Genomic DNA, 21,917 nt, shown 5'->3' with positions numbered 1-21,917 from the left:
AACATCAAACCTTAACCAGGAAACTACATATCTATAATTTAAATAAATATTCCAGCCCTTTATTATTACCTCTTCCCAGAGCTATGCACACCTTCTGTAACAATACTTTGATCCACAAAACTTATTTGCATCACTAACTAGGAAGTTTTGTGACACAAACCAATGTACAGAATTAAACACCTTCATGTTTTGAATCCTGGGATCTGTTTAAAGCTTATATACTAACCTTCTCATGCATGTTTTGCTGAGTGTGGTAAGACTTCCCAGAAACCTGCAATGATTGCCATATACTGCAGAATTCATCATCTTGCTTACTTTGTGCCTGACAAAATAAGAAACAATAATAATTTCCCAACAAGCTCAGCAGCTATAAACTCTACTTTTGAACAGCTAATCATACACAAAGACATTCCAAAAATGCTAAGGTCCAAGTTTAACAATGCTCAGACAAGAGAACTTTTCAGACTGACATTAGAAAAACTTGCAGATATTCAGTTTACAAAATGGGCCATGATGTATTTATGTTTTTTCTTTTTCTTTTTTTTTTTTTTTTTTTTTTCCAGTGAATCACCCTTCACTTGTAACGAGCTTAGTTTTTGAGATGTCGTTTGTTCACTTACAATTTTCAGAAGTTATTAACATAGAAAAGATTACTGACTACAACTGAACTCAGATGATAATTCAAAATGACTTCAAAAGCATGCTTATACACTGCCAATATTCTTTAATTTTATAATTACTGACTTAGTTTGGAAGGTCTTATCAGGCACAATTGCTTCATAACATTAGAAGTATGTTACTACAGAACTGACAGCTAGCTATGTAAACAATAGTTCTTTAGAAAATCTAGAATGTCAATGAGATAACACAGGATTTTACACTCAATTCACCAACTGGGAGAAGTTCCACCCCAGTCTGTATCTGGAATAAAACAGCATGATTTTCTTAAATAAGGTATCTGTAAATCATGAAAAAATGATACCCACTGTAAATAGTGGGCCAAAATACTAAATGAATCAAGACACTCACTTTGTTTTTCTGATTGCCACTCAAAAATGATCCTTTATGGGGTGAGCTGGAGGTACCCTGATTTTCAGCCCTGAGATTGTAATGCTGCCTTCCATTCAGTTGCTAAATCAGTGAGAGAAAAAGCAAACATACACAAGCCTAAATTTTCTTTTGCACAGTACTCTTTCTTCTATAGATTTAGAAAATACGACAATCTTTTTTCACCACATATAGCAATGTAGAGTTACTCGTTACATTTATTTATTTATTTATTTATTTTTAAAGAAGTCACTGGTTAGAGGCTGAAAATTAACTAACCTGAGGAGAACCCCAATTCACCTGTCATTTTTCATGCTATATTCTATTTCCAAGTAAATCAAAACTAGTAAGAAAATCATGCCTTGTCTTTCTGAGCACAGATACAAGCATAGCCTACAGGAAACATCACTTGGAACAGAGCATTAAGGAAATAATACCATCTCTGCTAAACCCATCTATTTGTTGACACCACTGCCATGTCACTGCTATAAATATTTGTCTTTGGGAAATCTTACTGGAGCTACTCAAATAAAGCAAAATAACTACATGTAAAGAACCTTTAGTCTTTTTTATTATTAGATTAAATTGTTTCTTCAATATAAAAGTTATCCTACTCCTAATAAAACCAAAATCTAGAAAGTACCATTAAGGATAACAACCATGGTTGTAATTCAGCTTCTACAGAAAAACATTTCAGTACAGATGAAAGTTAAATCTTACTTGAGTAGGAACAAAAAGGGAGCGAGGAGAATGGTTGAGGCCTCCCAGATGCACTTTTTGTGAGCATACAGATGACAGATCAGATGCATATGAGTTGTAGTTATTTGCGGCTGGCTGAGGTTTAACTATGGCTGTCAGTTTTTGATTTCCCATTTCTGACCGACTACCATGAGACAGGTTAATTAAGGCACTTGATGGCAGACGATAACCTCTGGCGGGTGAGCACCTGAAAAAAAGCAAATTTAACAGTTGCTTCATGTAGTCGAATTGGTGGCATTTCAGTACACCTGATTTAATAATACTGTCGCCTTTTCCATGGCAAAGGACAATGATTTATGTTTGAACAGCAGAGGTTGAAAACCATATCCAATACTGAAATCTAGTGCCATTACACACAGCATTAATCCCATTGTGTTCCTCTTTGGCCTCCAGCTTTCAAAACTGCAAGACAACAATAATTATTCCTACTGTTTGAGTTTATACCGCACCTTTCAGTGCTGAACTCAAAGAAATTTTGAAGATAAAAGCGAATTGTTATAGCGTAATTCTGTAGTAAGTATTTCTGTTAAAAAAAAAAAAAAAAAAAAAAAACACAGAAAATAATAATTTATTTTCTAAGGTGAAAACTGAAGACACTGGAAAAATTATAAATTGAAGTTAAGTATCATTTAGTCAGTTTTGTATCTTCCTTCACGATTCTAAATAGTGAAGAGAATCTGTGTTACAGGACATGCCCTTGAAATGAATAGGATTGTGTTATGCTTGCTAAACAGAGGAAATAAACAAGATTCTCCTCTTACCCATCTTTAAAAAAGTTGACCTATCTAAAAACAACAGTACAATAAAGCCTACTGGATAAACTAATGCCCTTAGAAGCTCACCTGTTTACTTAAATACAGACAAGTTACCACACGCTAACCCAAACACATTAACCATGCCTCCATCTCCTGAGGAATAGTCAAAATTTTTAACATCGGTTAGTTAAATGTTTAAGTACCATTTATTAGTAGTCCAGAATTCTTCTTTCAGAGGAACAGATTACCATGTCTGCTTGCTTTTTTAAAAAATCCATCTGTTAGACGTACTGATAATAACCTGTTTAACATGTGTTTTAGAAAGACATTTCAATCTAGTGCTGTAGTCTGTTGGCTCATATTTTCCTTCTAAAAGGTAGTAGTTTCAAACTATGCAAAAAAGCCTAAAAACCATTTCCAAAATGTACCTCATAAATATTATCCCCACTCAAAGAGAAAAAGAAGCACAAAAGGAAAAAACAACTGATGAATACCACCAAGAAACAAAGCTTTTTTTTAAAAAAAAAAAGGCATCTAAAAACACTCAACCAAACCATAGGCCAACAATTTCATGTCATTTATACCAGAAGCATGAAATAACTATAAAAACCCCAACACAAACCTTATAGTTAGGCCTCCCAGGAATTCTTCATCAAACAAAACTTCGAAGAGAACATCTGTTTCTCTACTAGCTATAGAAAATGAAGTAAAATGTCATCCTATTTGTGACAGTAGCTGTTTTAATCTAAAATACATAATTATGTGTATTGGTTTTGCAATAAACAATGAAAAGAAACTTATTAGCTACTAAAGAAATTATTATTCCTTGATTTAGGAACTTGATTAACAGCAATTCAGAAATGCTTCCCAAAGTCATGTATAGCTGTCCTTTTAAGGACACTCTGATCAGAAATACACCATGCATAATCACCTACCAAAATGCATAAACAATACTGCCCTTTAAAGCAGTATGTCACTGTTGTCAAAAACTGCCAGAAAAAAGATGAAAGCCGTCTTTACATTCAGGCAATCAGAAACTGACTGCTTCAACATTACTTTCACTGATTATTTCTCACATAAGGATAGATTAATACCATAGGGACAACTTCTATTACTAGATCTCAAACTTTTACATCTGGCATGCTTAGACATCCTTTTGTTTACCTGAAATAGACTTATGAACAGTCTTCTTGTCAAGGAAGACATAAATCCTTGCCATTTAAGAGAATTGGAATATCACAGAAAAAAATCCAAATTCAAAATAAAGAGACAAAAAGTATTTAATAGAATTTTACATTCAATGTAATGTTTCTTTTTTTTTCCCCCCTAGTTTTCTTTATTGTGTCCATATCTTCTCTTAATTCTTTTTGCAGCCTGTGCTCTTTCACATTGATCTCTATGCCTCCTTCATGTTAAGAATGGACAAAGGGTAAGTTATTTCGTATTCAAAGTACAGCTGGCTAATGCATGAAATTGAAACAGACTACCTGTAGATATATTTCACAGCAATAAATATATCACTAGTAGCTTCACGTTGCATATGCTTTACAGGTGAGAAATATTTGTGTACACAACCATTACACAAAAACACTTTTTCTGAAGACTGATTTCATATCACTAGCTTAGCTATAATAGAGCTGTAATGCCACAATTATCAAGAAAATATTACCTCCTTTAATTCCTATAATGGTACCTCGAAGACCAACAGGAACAGAAAAGTTCTCTCTCACATTGACAACACGATCAAACAGCTTATACTCTGCATCTCTGTCTGGAACAACCCCATTCTGTTGTTCTAAAGGCTGACAAAAATCAAAAGACTACATTAATATTTGTGAAAAAAAAAAAAAAAGGATTACAATCAAAATACATTTAAATTGTATCTGAAACCCACTATAAAACAATCTTTCTGGAAAAAAAAAAAAAAAAAGATGAACATAGAATCCTTTCTCCCCAGACACACAACACTCACAGCTTCTGCCTGAGAAACAGCATCATTGTGCATGATCCAATACAGACAAAGGGGATCGGTTCAGACAAACTAAAACCATCAAGTGTAACCTGCCTGTATTGGTAACATGGGTGGGTATCTAAGAAATATGATGCAGATGAGCAGCTGGTCATGTCAACAACTGAACAAAAAGGAACACAGGGAAGAGGAGATAAATGGAAAGTACATTCCATTTTGCCTTCATTATACAGCCAATGAGAACTGCAGGAGCATGGAAGTCTGAACGTTGAGAAGAACTGAACATCAATATAATGCGTGAATGAATTTGTAGTTAGCAGATATTCTCTCCCTTTAGAGAGAGACTACCACTTCCAAATTGATTTTTAGAAGGCACCAGGAAACATTTTTTCCCATATTAATACTAACCTAAAATTCTGCCTTCTCAAAATTGAAAACGTGTAAAACAGATATGATCTGGGCAACATAAATTAAAAAAAAAAAAAAAAAAAAGAACAATAACAAAACCAACAAAATCCCACAACTTTTCATGTCACTTACTCTGTATAGCAAATGGGGTTTCACAGTTACTCGCACTTTCTTGTTGCTCTTTCTTTGCTAAAGGAGACAAACAAAGTCATTAAAAACTAGTGTAGGAACCAGCACTAAATTTCAGGTACAACAAATCACTTGAAGACATAATGTAGAATTATTTTGTTTCTTTTACACCACGAGAACTCGTTATACTTCATGAAATGTGACTAAAAAGTTGACTAAATCCAGTTTTTAAAACATGACCGATTTCTTACTGAAAGAGCTTGTATTGTCCAACTAATTCCAAAATTCAAACCAATTTTATCAGTCTTTGCAAGTAGTTTCAAGGACATCACTCCATCATTTCATGTGGCTTTGCCTTCAACTTTGGCTTTAGTAACTCCTCTCTTTGTCCCTTCTTTGCTCTGTAGCCTGGAGAAAATAACTTTCTAATTTTCCTCATTAAACAAATTTTCGCAGAAGAGAAACTGCAAGGGAAGAAGAGCTACAATTGCACTTGGAAACAGCACTACAGAAGTTCAGAACATATACTGATGACTGTTTCTTTCTGAAATCACCAAAAAGAGTTCAACGTGTAGCCTATTGCTGCTGAATCACCTCAAAAACAGTGAGTCGATTAAAAAAAAAGTCCAATAATGAGATGAATCAATAACTGAATTCCTGTGACAATTTACATTGCAAATTCATATCTTACATTCCTTTTCTTTGGAATGACAACTGATCTTCCATTGTCCTATTCTAATGTAAGAACATGGAAAATAACGAGCAGCTACTTTTTGGTTCCCCATTGCTCACAGTGACATCAAGACATGTTTGTACCTTGCATTTCTCTATTTCTTCTTCAATTTTCTCAACAATGGCTGCATCCAAAATTTGCAAGTCACAAGATGAGCGAGATAACGCAGAGACAGGATGTGCCTTTAACCAGGCAACAATTTCTTGAACTTTCTCAGCCCTACACAAAAGAGGACACAAATTACAACTATATAAACTAAACATTTTATCAGGTTCCCAGTCAAGTATTATGACACAGGCATAATGCTTGTATACATTCAAAAATTAATGATCTAAGAGTGCTCTATGACTTCACAGAAAGGGTCAAAAAACAAATTATCCGAATTATGCTGTACTGTTTCAAAAACCTCAAGCTCTGCCTCAGCCAAAAAAAAAAATAATCATGAAAAACAGAAATTATTTTAAAATATTCAGTAAGTTATGTTTTCATCCAACTGTGTTCAGCTGTGATCTAAAGTTCCAAGACCAACTATTTCTCACAGTATAGTAAAAAGGAACTTCAGAGCATGCCTCTACTGTAAAACGGAGCACAAACTTGAAATTCTTATAATAGAAGAGTCCCATGATGACATACACCTGATACTGGCTTACCAACTTAGACTCATGAACAGGGTATACTATGCAACAGAAGTTTCTTTTATATTACTACATTGTATCTAGAACCAAGGTTGCTTCCTGTCTCCCGTGAAACTGACTGAATGTATACTAAAATGTGGAAATTACTCAGAATTCTGTAGGTGTTATTTTTCAGATTCAAAGTGATCTTAAACACTTAAAATAATTACGTTTTCTCCAAAAACAATCTTTGGGTGGCTGTCAATATTTTGTAATAATGCATACTGAGGGTTACTTTAAACACAAGCATTACGAAGTAGCCACTGAAAATTCAATTACTCATTTATTGGAGTTGACATAGGAGTCTAACAGACTTGGACTTCACAACTGAAATGTACAGTATTCTGATAATTTTTTCACTGATCATTTAGCAATCCTACTGCTCAAGGAACAGCATGGTTTCAGGTACTTAGCTGCCATCATGAATTTCGGTGCTGTCATCCTTACTGCTTATTCTAGAAGAAAAAAGGAGAGAGTGCTTACCCATTCTCATCCTCACCAGGCCAAATGTCATCTTCATAGAATATATCTTCCTGGCTATTCTTGGCTATATAATTAAACAACTCAGGAACTCTAGAGAGCGAATAAAAGAGAAAGAGATTTTGTTTCATATCATGTAGATACACAAAAAAACTTTAACAAAACAAACTTCGATGGGCATCAAAATTTCTGGAGCCCATGCGGATTTTTTTCTTCCACTTAAACTAATGCCTTACTGTTTACTTCTCAAATGTGAGCTGCTGACAAAATTCCAAAATATGCTTCACTTTGGAAGGAAAGACTAGTAGAAGAATATTGGAAGAAGAGAAATTTTATCAAGCAATCTCCAAAAGCAAGCTCATCATTTCTTGGAAGACTCAAATCTAGAGGACAAACTCATGACTGCGATGAACTTCAATAGTTTAGATGAACTTCACATCCAATATCTATCTACCTTTCTAAATACTCAGCAAGTAGTTGTTCTACTGCAGAAGAATACATCCATTCATTTCCGACTTTCTTAGTATAGCCAGGAACTTCTTCGTTTTTCTTATTAAACTTCAGGTTCAGCCCCACGTTTGCTTTGTGATCTCCATGAGGACTGGAAATAAGAAAAAGTTCATTAACTTGCAATAATGCACATGTGCACACACAACACGTATATAAACCACATAAACATTAATCCTCATTCTTAAACCACGGAAGTTAAGTCCATTGTACAGTTTACTTGTCAGCATTGCAACAGCTGTGGTATGCCAGCTGGCCACATGCATCCCCATTCCTTATTGCAGAAGGAATATTTAACCTTTCTCTCTTCACTGAGATCTCAATCTACTTGTCATTTACCATGACGTAGAACGATGTTTTTAAACACACACACATATTAGGTCTCAAGCAGATGTTCAAATATCATATTTAGTAAGCTGTCCCAGAAAACAACAATTCAGAGAACTACAGAGTTTTCTTCCCTTGTGGATTTTAAGCAGCTTTAGTCTTAATTAACACAGTTACCAAACGTAATCAAGTACAATTATTATTACTAGCAGTAATGATAAGTACAGTGAAATTAGATCCCAAGTCCGCTTCTTATTCTAAGTGTGGGAAAAGGAATATGTGTGGGTTTTTTTTTAGCCTACATAGAATGATTCGCACCAAATCAAAACTCACTTTTCCAGCTGGTTGCTAAGGTTTTCAATACAGTGTTGTTGGTGGCTTGTTTCACAAGGCATTTGTTAAAATGGACTTACTCTGAGGGCACTTTTAAAGAGTTCTATCTAAATAAATGCTCAACTGGAAAAAGTATTTTAGTTTAATGATCTAATTAGTAATGATTTAATGCTTAATATAAAACATAAATAATCACCATTTCCTTCAGTTTTGTCTGATGCAAAAAAGACATTATTGTGAAAGTACCTAGAATCATGAACTCATATATACAGCTATAATATAAAGCCAGGTGCCTGATTTCACGTACTGAGATTATCACCTCCTCTTTTAAAGAACATTCCTTAAAAACAAAGGCACAGAAGCTCTACATAATTAACGCAGATTTCTATTTTATATGGCCCAGAAGAGATCTATTCAGAACACGTTTTTCTCATGCACTGAGATGAATTTGAAACTATCTATATTGCAGAGGCTTCCCCACATTCTGGGATTCTTGTTTTCTTGTGCGATGACCCAATAAGGGTCATGTACAAGCTCTGTACATGAACTTACTTTTTCTTTGATCCTCTTCCAATAAAGATACTCCCTGTAAATCTGGAGACTAGATATCCACTTACTCCAAGACGGCTGGCCAAAATATATGCAGGATTGTATTTCACAGAGTATTTCTTTAAAACAAACAAACAAAAAATTGGCAATTCCTGAAGGATAAGGATTTACATACCAAGGGCAAATGAATAACATGGAAACATCTTTTAAAAATATTAACCAATGCAAAATACATTCAACATGGTATTTAAGCTTTTACTACAAAACCAGAAGTACTTACATGCTGATTCTGTATTAAAGGATCAAGCTGAGGTTCACAAGGAATATTGAAAACTACACGAATTCTACCTTCTGGGATCACATCACGTGAATCTTGAACCTTTGAGAGAAACACAATACATTAGAATTAAAAACAGCAGTCTTTGGATAATAGATCCTCAAGCGTATTTTATCAACAATTTTGCTGCAGTATGCAGAGATGCTTTAGGATCATCTTTCCTTGACCAACACTGCTTTGGCACAAAGGCAATCAAACAGCATTAAGTCAAAGGAATCCTTGACTGAAAGCAGTCCCAATTGGGACATCTATGTATTGAAATTTATCCCAAATAATTAAAAAAATAACCCTCCATTCAAGCTATGCTACCTTACATCTGTCATGCCAGCAACAGAGATAGGGAAAGCAGAAGAACCTCTACTTTGACTAAACCACCAGGGAATGTTCAATTTAAAACTTCAACTAGCAAAACAACCAGTACTGCCACACATCTTTGATTATTTTCAGCTTGAAAGTAAAGAGATCCAGGAGGGAAAAATTTAACTAACTTCTCCCATGCAGCCATAGTAAGGAGATCCCAGCATAAAGGCTATGCTCCCAGGAGGAAACAAGTCATCCAAAGTTTTGATGTTTGAAAAACGAGCGTCAAAGGCTTTGATATCCTATATAAAAAAGACAAAATGGATTACATTTTATTTGTCATTCAGTTCCAGTAGAATCATTTAAAAGTTCATATGAATAGATGCTTATTCTAAAACACTTATGAAGTATTCTTTTCAAATACAAAATAATTCATTGAGGGCAAAGAAATTACTGCTATATTACAAATGCTTGTACATGAGCAACTGTGCTACCCTGTAGAGCACCACTACAGTACTTCATTCAAAACATCATCAGTTATGATAAAAAAACATGTTTTCCTACAGATCTCTACTTTGCAATAGGGCCCTAGATTTTGTGACAAAATACTTGCTTAAGCATATTATATTTTTTATATACTAAATGACATTAATTTAAGATGCTTATTTTTGTTCATTCTTTTATTTAAAAGGTGCATATGTTCTTCCCTCCACTCAATGGAGTAAGGAACTAAGTGCAAGAAGATATTGAAATTGTGTATTTACCTTGACAACAGTTTGGTAAACAAAAGGAAGAACTTGTTTTGACCACTGCTTCTCCAAATACACTTCACCATTTTGGTTTAGTTGATATCTATTGCCAGTGAGTAACTGAGCATACACAACTATTGATGTTTCGTGAATAATTATTCCTTTTCTTCTCTGGTAACTGAGCACAAAATAGAATATTTAGTTTGATTACAATAAACAGAACTTTGCCAAGGTAGTGGAATTAATTTTTGAAATAAAAATTTACTTGAAGTTACTTCTAACAAAGGGATTTTAATGTTTTATTTCCTGTTTTATAAATAAACACCCAGAACAGCTTCATCAATTGCTTACCCATCACCGTGCAGCCATCGCTATGTAGCTAAATTTGTTAATTTAAACCCGTTTTACCTTTACATTAGGTAAAAGGAAGGGTAAGGAGTAATTAGGGCAGTTATTTCAAATGATGGACAATGAAATGGCAAGCTACAGTAACTCAGGTGTATTCTGTTGGTCACCCACACTCTAGAAATGTGAGCTGTATTCAGATTTAACAATATTAAGCTATTGAAGTTGTACCTTGATACTATATGACTCCATTCTATATACTTCCTACAACTGCGGATTAAATTACTAAGACCAGAAGCGTCTGATACTCATTTATTGAAAATTCTTTTTTAACAGCATCTGATTTTAAACACCTAATGACTAACTCCACATACTCTGGAATTTCAACATATGCTTTGTTACTTTTTATTTTTTAATTTTGTTTTTCATTCCAGTGAACTCATTAACCTTTATTATCACAAATGCAGCAGCTCTTCTCTGCTACTTAGGACTATGATAAGGCAACAAAACATAACTAAGCGATAACATGCATGTTATGCTTTCATCTTCAAAGTTACTTACTGCTCTGAAAGACCTTGCACTTCTTTTAACCACAAGCTTTGCTCCTTATCTCCAACATATGCCACTTTAGTTGGGGGCACTGCATTTCCCATGTAGAGCTTCTGTGTTCCGTGTGGTTCTTCCAAGTAGAACCTTGAGAATATTATGACAGATATGAATTTAACCAAATGAGACAAATCTGGACATAACCAACCATGAGCAAAACTTAAAATAGTTAGAAATTATTTTTTAAGGACATGGAAAACTTGTATTTTTATCTACCCACCCACAACAGTTCTCACAGTATAATTTTAGATCAAATACCAGTGCATGTACTGAAAGGAAGATTACACAGAAATGTTCTCTTCTACTTTATTCCATTTGGATTTCTGTGTGTGCTTTTTTTCCCCAAAGTTAAGAATGAGCTCTCCCAAACTTCTAAATCTAGAGTGAAATATTGAAGGACTAGACTTCTACGCTGATAACCAAAACTCAGAATGATGCTAAACAAAGATTCTTCCATCAAGCAGCCTTGGATACATCTGGACTAAATTGCTGTTAGTAAGCATTACAACAAAACCAAAAAACTTTTTTATACAGCCTAACGAACTTGATCAGAAAGAAATGATAAAGAAGGCATTTAATTACCCATGAAACATCACTTACTTGGTTTCTCCATCTGACACAGCAACAACTCTGGCTTCTTCCAGGTGTGGCCAGTTAACAAAAACAAGCTTTCCAAGTATCAAACTGGCAACATTTTCCACTGTCTGAAAAAAACAGAAGTTACCATTTTTACTCTTTTAACAAACTCAAAATTATTTTAAGAAAAGAAATTAGCTTGTTTTTCAATAAAAATCAGTAAAGAACTTTTTTTTTCTTGCAGAAGAGACTAATTTTAGCTTACTAATTTTATTTTGATACATACTACATATAATCAGATTAGAAATGATGAAGAGAACCACATTATATATTTTAGGAAGAGTATCACATTCCAAGCTTGTCTGCTTACAACTAGTATATGTTAGTTATTAGACTGGGGTCGACTTCCATTTCTAGTAAATGCTTCCTTTTTTTTGTGTGTGTGTGCGTGTGTGTGTGTATGGTAGATCGTTTAGAACAATTTGCATCTCTGGGACATAATAATCAAACTGAAAATTTGAGATTAGTATAACAGTTTGTACTACAGATTTTATTTCTGTATCTCCTGGAAACAAAGTAACAGCACTTATGTCCAGGACTTTCCTAGCATTTGTAATTTTAGTCTCATATTATATTCTCTTCATCCAATTAGTTTCAGCTATCTTTTAAACTACTATTTTTGCTTATTTAACTCTTTGCCACCTATCACTCTTCTTATCTCTCTACCATAAACACTCACTTTGTTTGTTTTCCTTTTCTCTTTTTTTTTTTTCTTCTTTTTAATCAATTTATGTAAGTCTTTGAAACTTTTTTCTTCTGTTTATTTTCCTAGATTTGTCTTTTGCTACCTGGTATTTTTGATTATCAATTAATGTCCTGGAAAGAATTTTCAAAAAAATATTTTGCTTCTTAATGTCGCTGCATCAACTCTTTCTTGTATTTCCTTTATCAATCACTTTCATTTAAGTGGAAGGTGTAACTGCTATGTTGATCAAAAGATACTGATAAGAAGTGCCTGTGTACTCCACAACACAACACAAGAGGCAATTAACTGAAGAGCCTTCTTCCTTACCATTATACTATTTCCAACTATTAGTTTGTTATGAGCGAGTCTCACCAAGTCCTTACCTAACAGTATTGGACAATCAGAAATGCCAGAAACACTACTAAGATGCCACACATTTAATAGTCTGAAGTTAGGACAAATTCAAATCTTTCATCAGTTTCCCAGAATTCTAGACTGTTCCCTACACAAATTTAGTATTGTAATGCTAATGTATGTGTTGTTTTTTTTTTTTTTTTTTTTTTTTTTTTTAAAACTCTTGACTCCAACAGTCAACAAAAGCTTTTGCTGTGAACTAATACAGCTAATGTTTCCAGTGAAATGGAACAGCTGTTTTCAAAAACATGCACTAAGAAAACTTCTACAAATGGACTAAACTTTGGGCTGGCAGCTAAGAACTCCAGAGCTTCTACTCCAGCAATTCATTCTATGGCGTTGAACATTCACCTGTATTTCACCTTCCCTTCTATTCATTGAATTTCAAGAACTTAAAGCTCATTTTGAGATCAAAGCTTTACTAGTTGAAGTTCAGAAAAAATAATCTGAAGACATTCTTTTAAATTAACTATCCAATTCAATATATTCAACCACTCTTTAATACTTACTAGATTTTGGAAGTTCTGGAATTACTCTAAATGTTTTTCTCTTTTAGTACACTATTGAGAAGATATGAATAACTAGCATTTCAAATTTGACTATTTATCAAATTCAGACTCTTCATGACAAAGTTTTACGTTGATTGTTGGTTGCTTTTTTTTTTTTGGGGGGGGGGGGGAGAGAGGGGAAAAGGGTAATTTTGTTGTTTGTTGTTTGTTTTTAAAGGAGGCGAATACTTACTTGATCTTTTGAGTTTTCATCAGTTACAATTTCTAACATCATGTTTTCTCCATGGCTGCTTTGCTGAAACACCTGCACACCACTTTTTCTAAGACAGAACTGGGTAGAACAAAACAGTACATAAAAATTCCTTGAAATGTTATGTAGTATTTTACAAAACAGAATTTAAAATGTCAGAAGACTGAAATCATTTACCTTATGTTTAATGTGCTTTAAAGTAGGAAATCCACAAAAATATAATGCACTCTTGTTGATTTTAGTTATTTGATTGTGGGTAATTTCTACATGCCAAGCATCCAAAGGTATTGTTTTATACCTAAAAAACAAGTTGAACAACATTTGCTCATACAGCTATTTTAACTATAGAATCTCTCATTACTCACTCAAACCTTAGGAACACTAATTAACAAAATATTTGACTACCCTATAAGGTGGTAATTAATTTAAACCTCTGGAAATCTATACAAGAGAACTATGAAACCCATGTTATTGCTGAGAAGATACTACGTTAAGAAAAGACAAAACTTAACTTCAAGCCGTAATACACTGCAACCTTGCTATTTTAATTCACTGTCATTGTCAACTTCCAAACTAGCAATAGTTACATGTGGTAATAACATACATCTTTACAACTGTTCATTCTCCACCAAATAAAATCCCACAACAGGCATTCCTTTATTAATGTGTCTCAAGTTTGAGTACAATAAAGGTTATATTTCCATTTAATCTTGAAATCTCAGACTGTGTTAAATAAAGCTAGCTACTTGAACTGAGAGGAAAATTAACAAAACACTTGTGTTCAATACTCCACATTGGATCCAAATACTTACCATGGCTTACAAATGGTCTGAAATTATTGGGTTGATCACCACTATCAGATATTTGCACCAATTTTTCATCCTTTGTGTCTAGAGATCTAAGAATTCTCTAGAGAACTCTAGAGAATTAATTCTAGAGAATTAAGAATTCTCTAGAGTGTTCTTGCTGACTTAACACCGGTTCATCTGCTTTGCAAAGCAACTCTTGAAGACACACAACAACAACTCTTACCATACTGTCCAGAACAAATAGGATGTAATGCAACAGTTTATATTGTCCAGAGTAAGTATCTGCATATACAAGCTTTGTCTAAAACGCAAACAGAAGTGCTCTAACAACTTTTAATCTACACTAAAATAGTTATTCCAGAATTACCTGGTATGACACCTTTCAATTGCAGGAAATTTCTCTGGCCAAGGAGACATGTACTGGAACTCTACATCTTTGTCATACCAGTACATTAAGCAGGCACTGTGAGTATTTCTGCGTTTCTCCTCTTCTTTTAGGTACTTATTACATGATTCCATGGCCTGCAGCAGTCGTTTCTAAATTTAAGAGAAAATATGTGAAACTGGCAACAGAAATGAGCACAGGGAAGTCTTGCACTAGAAAGGTGGATACCTGTGCTTTTCTGGTTAATACATTCACTAAGAGCAGCCTTCTCTTCCTTATATCCCAGGTGCAGGATAGAACTAGGAAAATTAGAGTGTAATAGCTTTGGAGAATAAAGATTACCTTTTTTGGAAACATACTTTGAGAATATTAGCCACATTTTACCTTTTGGATTTAGCATTCAAAGAAAGACTAGAAGGATTTTAGAAGATTTTTTTTTTCCTCCAAATTAACTATTAGAAAAGGTTCAAACAATTCCAAGTTTTTCAAGAAAAAACTTGTCTTTCGTGAAGAGACTAACACCCACCAACTTTTCACTGTGAACTACGAAAACAATTGAAAAACACACATCACTACCTGAATATGTATCTATTCTGTATTTTAATTTTCATTCGCTCTTTGATGTACTTAAATTTAGTCGGATAAGAATATGACAATAGGACTTGTTATGAGAACAACATAAATACATTATATTGTTATCCTACAGGCAACAGGATAATTTAATTGTACTGCTGCCCTTTAACATTCTACTGCTCAATTTGTACTTAGTCTTCTGCCCATTACTGGTGCTCAGGTGAAGAGAATTTCTGTAGATGAGCTGTTTTATATTTTTGTGTATTTTTGTTACTTTTATTTTACTTACAGACACATTGTATTTTTGTATATATTTAGGAATAGACATCTTTCTCAAGAAATTATATATCTGACTACCTGATCAAAAGAACAAAAATAAGCTAAAAATCCCACATTCCTTATTTAAGACATCTACTACTTGAAGGTAACTTTGCTTGTGGTAACTTAATTTAACCTGATCTCCAGGCAGCAAACAATGTTTTCCCACGGTTAATTAATCAGGCATTAATTTAAACTTCCATCTAGCTGCACTTCTCCTAAACTTCTTAATTAATCTATAGATAGACTTGTTACAAAGCTCTCAGCAGACATTAAAAGAATTTACAGCAGACATTAAAAGAATTTACCTCATCAATAAAAGGGATTAATACCACAGCTTCCCATTCTTGCTGTTTTCCATTCAGGTCAGTTTTAAAGTCTGGTGGATAATATTCTATAATAGGAGAGTCTTGACTAATCATCAAATGCTATGAAAATACAATAGGAGAATCAAACAATGTAAGAGACAGTTTAGCACTATTTCTAGGAAGAGAGAGATGAAATCTGGTATTAAAATCAGCTCAAGGCTGTATAGGAGTTAAAAAATTATAATTTAACTGCCCTGGTCAAACTACTTAGCAAGTTCAACATTGTGTTTTATTTACTAACTTGAAAACATATAAGAATAGTAAGAAGTAAAAGTATGTAACTTTAGATTCAGAAGTAGAATATACCTAAGAGTACACGTAAAATATAAAGAAAAAAAGTTACTTCAAAATAAAACAGACAAAACCAGTAAATGATAGAAAAATGTGACTTAATTCTAAATCCTACCTGGTAACATTTAGGTAATAGATCTTTGCTAGCTGCTGGAAGTACAGCAAGAAGCTGTTCAAATGGCATGAAAGGTTTTCCCAGTTCAAATTTGATTTCGAGTTCACTGATGTTGCGAATATCTGACAGATAAGGTGCATAATGATATGGGTAATACCTGCAGGGAGAAAAAATAATCTTGAATTAATTATACTACAGCAGTGTACACAGATGAGAAATAAACAGAACCGTATGACATGTTTCCTACAAATAAAGTGAACGCTGTTCCATTCTGAAACAGTTTCTCATTTGACAATTTTTCTTACCAGCTCCATGACTGAACTCCATGGTAATAATAATGCAAAATCCATTGTATTGCCTGGACATAACATTCAGCTTGATCAGCCAGGAAGTCACTTAAAATAAAAAGATAAAAGGTAATTCTTAGCTCTACTCGGCATCTTATACATAGGAACGAAGATAGAGCACTTAGAGAACCTAGTAAGCACACAGTTTTCTAGATCCATTTACTACTAAGGGATTATTTTTTCCTCTCTAGTCCTCTAATACTTCTAACAGAAAACTTGACTTGTAGCCAGAAGCATCACCATGCCATGTGCTCTCTGCTTTCAACATGGATGTACGTTCTGTTTTATATTACACATATACAAAGACCTGTCTTTTGTGTTAAAAAAAATAATAATATGAAAAAAGAAGTAAACACTTACTCAGAAACTACATCCACACCCATTTTAGTCATGTAGTAAGTTCTCTTGTATTGCCTAAACTCTGTTTCAAACAGATCATCATCTTCTGGTTCATCTTCCAACACGGCTGAAAGAAGCCATGAAAAAATATGGATTAAGATTCCATAAGGTCTCTATCATAACAAGGTTTCAAGACATTCAGTTTTGATTTAATGCTTGAACTCTATTCTCAATTCACAGTTATGTATGCTTGTTCCTTCCTTGCACAGAAAGCAACAGAGAGCAGTCAAACAAAATTTTCAGCTGTTTTTTTTTTTTTTTTTCTTTAGAAGACTGGCAATATATTTCATAGCCCAATTATATAATAACTGAGCAGAAATATAAACCATTTGAAAATAATTTCAGAAAAAAAATATGTTTTTCCCCACAGATTGAAATTTATAGATTTTGGACAAGAAATTCCAAAGCAGGACCCAAAGGCCTTTATTTTGAGTAAATGTAATGAGTTTAAAAACACAATTAATGCAACAACAAAAAAAATCCAGAGCTGTACAAAAAACAAACACCACTAAAACAACGAATCTGTTTATTTTTTCCTGATCTCTGTAACAAATTACCTAGGCATATGGTTACCAAAAACATACTGTTACTGAAGACTTGCTCATTCATATTTCATTATGGAAATCCTGGTCAGGTATGAAGCATTTCAAAAGCTTTAGCCCTGCTCTCTCACCACAAGCCAGTTATATGCATTTCCATTTCCCAATAGCTGATTACACAACTCTTTTATTTAAAGAAATTTCTGGAATGAAATTCTTACAGATTTTCCAAATTTATACTCAAATTAACATTTTGTTGTTGTTGTTATATGCAAATGAAAAAATAATTTGCACTTACTTCTAGAGGTCACAGCTTCATTTTTTTCCAATGCAGCCAAACATAGAGAATTTTCCTGAGCCTATTAAAGTAATATTTGAGATTAGGTAAAAATACAGGCTAACACACACATACCTCATCTATAACCACATGATCTGCAACTCAAACGGCTAAAATAAATATGAATAAATATTATTATTATTAGGTATAGAATCACTGTATTTCCTTCCCTTGTAATTGCCTGGGGAAAAGGATTTTATCCATACACATCAAACAACGACACAGCCTCAGACAATATCTCAATCATCTTTAGACAAAAAATACTCGAATGCTTGTTTGTGTACCAAAATATAAGTATTTCCAAAACTCTCTAATACAAATATTTTGCCTACATCATATATTCTACTATGGCACAACTATGCAATCAAATTTTTAGCAACCTTAAAACAGTTCAAATTACTTTTGAGGGAAATAAGTACAGAAGAAATTGCGTTTGACTCAAAAAAAAACAAGTACAGATTTTTCTCTGTCTACAGCGCTCTTAAAGGCTTCAGTAAGTGGAATCATCGAGTTGGCCCTCTTCCCCTGTACCTGAGATATCGTTGTCATTCAAAGGATCAGTCAAGACGACTAGCTAACACTATACAGCTGCTCCAAACTTCTGTGGCAAATAAGAAAACAACCACAAATAAAGCATTCCTTCTTAAAGGAATAGTTAAAATCTTGCTCTTACAAATCACAAACTACACTAAAGAATGGGATAACGATATACTGTCACAGGTATAATTTGAAGAAATTTCCTGCTGCTACTGCTACACTCTGCTGAAGGTATATACTGAAAGATAGCCAAAAAAGCTCAAAAGAGAAGTTTATTCCATTTAACGCATGTGCAATTTAAATTGCTATGGCTAGCAAACTACTGATTTACAAAAAATATCATTTTTATTTCCAAAATAGCGTATGTAGAACACTAACCTTCTGTTTCTTTTGTTTATTGTTTCTGGCTTCTTCTGCTGCAATACCAGCTGCCTCATTGAGGTATTTATTGCCTACTTTACTTTCAAACCATTTTAGGTCTACGAAGACTTCACTGAAGTGTTCACGATCAAACTGCAAAGAAAGATTCAAGTTTAGAAATATCAGAGGGATGGAAAATGTAGAGTAGGGTAGCAATAGATTACAAAAAAAGATTTAGATAACTGCCAAACTTCATAATCAGCCCTACAAGTAATAGAGGTATATATGGTCTGGGTAGTATCATCTCATACAACATACACAACACTTTTATAGTTCTACCTGAGAAACTAAAGACAGGGCTGAAGCAGGAACAGCAGATGAACTTCCTCCTTTAAAGCCCTTCATAAGGTTTTAACATTTCCATTTCTAGAGGCCCTATGCGTTTTTTAATCTCTAGGATGGATTAATGCAGTGGCACATAATAGGACATCTTCCTGAATGTCAGTTTGTTAATGAAGAATGTGGATGCCTGCCTCAGACGTACTAACACTTCATAGCTCTTTATGAGTAATGTTAATAACAAAACTTGCAAAAAAAAAATAAAAAAAATACTGCTTTCCAAGGTCTTTGGACATGCCTTATGCCACAAAAGCCAAAAAAGTTAAAGTTCTGACCAGCAAGGAAGCAAAGCTGGCAACACACTTTGCCCAGTGTTGTCATTCATTCATCAATAATTGAGAACTATAATGCTACTGGTGAACCCTCATTTGACCTGAAGTGCTCAAAGATGCTGGCTATAAAGCCTAAACCCAATTATTCAAGCTTTCTCCTTTCAAGTTATGGTAAGATCAAACAACATCTAATTGGATCCCATGATAAAATAGCTTATGACACCACTTGTAAAACACAAGTTATTAAGCAGTTCATTAAGACATCAGCATAATGCATTTTAGGGCACTATATGGAATTCATATGTAACAGACTGAATCATTCTATGAAGCATAATTATGAAAGTACTTACATCTGACAATCTCATGAGATACTTCTCAAAGCGTTTTAAATTCAGATGCCCATTTTCATTTATGTAACCTATTGGGAAAAAAAGAGTATGTTTTTTTAAGTTAGCAATTTGAAAATTAAAACCGAAATGTTGCATAGACAATAAATATAGTTTTTTAAACTATACTCAAATCTAACTACTACTGACAGTGATGTGTTCTATGGCAAGCCTACAGACTTATCATCTCTTAGAGGTCCTATAAAAAGTGGTATGAGATAACAGAGCTGAATTCAGTGATATTTTTGTTCTTTCCCATTTCTTACACTGGTTCTGTTTCATATTACTGAAAAGCCTGCAGTGAAGAGCTGTATTTTCAAACATAAAAATACTCATGGAGACAAGTGAAGTCTAAATAAGAAAAATAAATTGACCAGATTCAGTAAGGATTATCAACCACTATTGCTCAACTGGTAGGACAGTACGTAAGTTTAACTCAACCTTTTGCTCTTACTCTGCCCTATAGCTCTCCCTTTGTTCAGACTTTAAAAATCAAACAAAAATCCCCAGAACTCCTTACCTCCCAGTTCTGGCAAGATAGCCATGTATGTTCTATAAAGTAGCGGCAGTGCATCATGATTAATGTGTAAATGAGGTAGATGAGGAATAAAATCATTGCCTACAAGGAAACCCATCAAGATCCAATCATCTATTATCTTTTCAATATCATATTCAAATGGAATCTTATCCTAAAAAAAAAAAAAAAAAAGGTAACATTTTTATTATGAAGTTTTCATATAACCTTGCAGGATTTTTTTTCCTCCAATGACAGTTCCGTTAGAACTTACTTTTACTGGTGAAAATTCATAATCAATATATTCTCTCATCAGTGATAAGTGCAGTAAATGAAATGTGGTTTCCTCTGGTGCACATGCTCTGTAAATTATTCAAAAACATTGTCAGTTATTTATAAACACAGTTACAACATGAATATTTAAGAAGCCCAAGTTTATCTAAAAATAAGTAATCTGAGGATTATAACTTTGCAGGATCAAGTATATAAACATTTTTTTCCCTCTATTTTAAAATTAAACTGTTTTGAGTCAACCTATTCCACATTGCATTAAATACCTCTTAGGCAATTTGTTGTCCAAAGAGAGGGACAACCTAACCTTACTTTGCACCAAAACCAATGTACTTCTTAAGATATTGTAGGACTAGATTGAATACATGGAGTATGCAGATTCATGTCTAAACTGGCTGGGTTACGTACTCAGTCATTTGAAATACTTCTTTAAGAGAACACTGTGAAAACATGTTCCAAATGCATTATCTATTAGTGCCTTCAACACATGCTACTACTGCACACAGAGGAAGACAAATATAATATTCATATATGGTTTAAAGCAGACGCCATGTATTCTTTTCTTTCCTTCTTTTTCTACCTTTATAAAACTAGTTTATATCTACTAAAGTTATGCCAAAATCAGTTAATACATACATGAAGAAATTAATGAGCGAAGAAACTTTGATGTATTTTAAATTTGTAGAGGACTATTTCACCTTGTAGATATTATAACTAGCTGGAACACCTCCAATGGCAAGCCAGCATAAACACCTGTATATTCACACACACACACACACACACACACTTTATTTGGGCCAGAATCCTCTGAGAAACGTGTGTCACACACAAACTTAAACGAACAGTATTAAGACAAACTCTGAGCTACACTTGGCTGTGCAGAACTTCAGATCCAATTCTGTTTCTTTTAAACCTAATTTTCAAATTGGTATAAAGTAACTTTGGCAAATCCAGGTCGATGATTATTTCACCTGTCATTCGTCATGTCACTGGATTTGAAAATCCCGATAAAACTGATTCCTCTCAATCAATTAACTGCTGATAGATATTAGTTTGTATCCTTTTTTAATATTTTCAAATTCCCAAGTGAAAACACTCTTTAAAGAAGTGACCATATTGACAGAAGGCAATTCCCGCAACTTCCTGAAGTGAACTCCTGTAATAAGCCATATTATC

General features: G+C 33.7%; 1 protein-coding gene across 6 annotated transcripts in view; it reads right to left on the bottom strand.

Moving 5' to 3' along the window:
• The window catches only part of XRN1 (5'-3' exoribonuclease 1), a 39,509-nt gene that overhangs the window by 11,648 nt on the left and 5,944 nt on the right, over positions 1-21,917 (bottom strand). For 5 of the 6 annotated variants that reach the window (XR_004253612.1, XM_032193532.1, XM_032193527.1 and 2 more), the window contains exons 7-33: positions 20,725-20,812; positions 20,457-20,625; positions 19,901-19,968; positions 18,898-19,032; positions 17,944-18,004; positions 17,068-17,173; positions 16,666-16,755; positions 16,361-16,517; positions 15,895-16,014; positions 14,678-14,847; positions 13,679-13,799; positions 13,484-13,582; positions 11,608-11,711; positions 10,963-11,094; positions 10,072-10,234; positions 9,496-9,609; positions 8,951-9,049; positions 8,674-8,789; positions 7,409-7,555; positions 6,958-7,047; positions 5,884-6,019; positions 5,071-5,127; positions 4,231-4,363; positions 3,184-3,253; positions 1,768-1,993; positions 1,030-1,131; positions 227-322 (exon numbers count right to left, since the gene is read on the bottom strand). Coding sequence is in view for 5 of the 6 variants with exons in the window: in XM_032193532.1 (XP_032049423.1) it covers positions 227-322; positions 1,030-1,131; positions 1,768-1,993; positions 3,184-3,253; positions 4,231-4,363; positions 5,071-5,127; positions 5,884-6,019; positions 6,958-7,047; positions 7,409-7,555; positions 8,674-8,789; positions 8,951-9,049; positions 9,496-9,609; positions 10,072-10,234; positions 10,963-11,094; positions 11,608-11,711; positions 13,484-13,582; positions 13,679-13,799; positions 14,678-14,847; positions 15,895-16,014; positions 16,361-16,517; positions 16,666-16,755; positions 17,068-17,173; positions 17,944-18,004; positions 18,898-19,032; positions 19,901-19,968; positions 20,457-20,625; positions 20,725-20,812 (3,169 nt within the window). In the remaining variant the exon portion in view is untranslated. The remainder of the gene's footprint in view (positions 1-226; positions 323-1,029; positions 1,132-1,767; positions 1,994-3,183; positions 3,254-4,230; positions 4,364-5,070; positions 5,128-5,883; positions 6,020-6,957; positions 7,048-7,408; positions 7,556-8,673; positions 8,790-8,950; positions 9,050-9,495; positions 9,610-10,071; positions 10,235-10,962; positions 11,095-11,607; positions 11,712-13,483; positions 13,583-13,678; positions 13,800-14,677; positions 14,848-15,894; positions 16,015-16,360; positions 16,518-16,665; positions 16,756-17,067; positions 17,174-17,943; positions 18,005-18,897; positions 19,033-19,900; positions 19,969-20,456; positions 20,626-20,724; positions 20,813-21,917) is intronic. The other variant, XM_032193530.1, reaches the window with a different exon arrangement.

Source organism: Aythya fuligula, chromosome 9, assembly GCF_009819795.1.
Source record: "Aythya fuligula isolate bAytFul2 chromosome 9, bAytFul2.pri, whole genome shotgun sequence".
Taxonomy (NCBI): Eukaryota; Metazoa; Chordata; class Aves; order Anseriformes; family Anatidae; genus Aythya; species Aythya fuligula.
The sequence above is the reverse complement of the archived record's forward strand: the minus strand, read 5'-3'. Positions and strand labels throughout refer to the sequence as shown.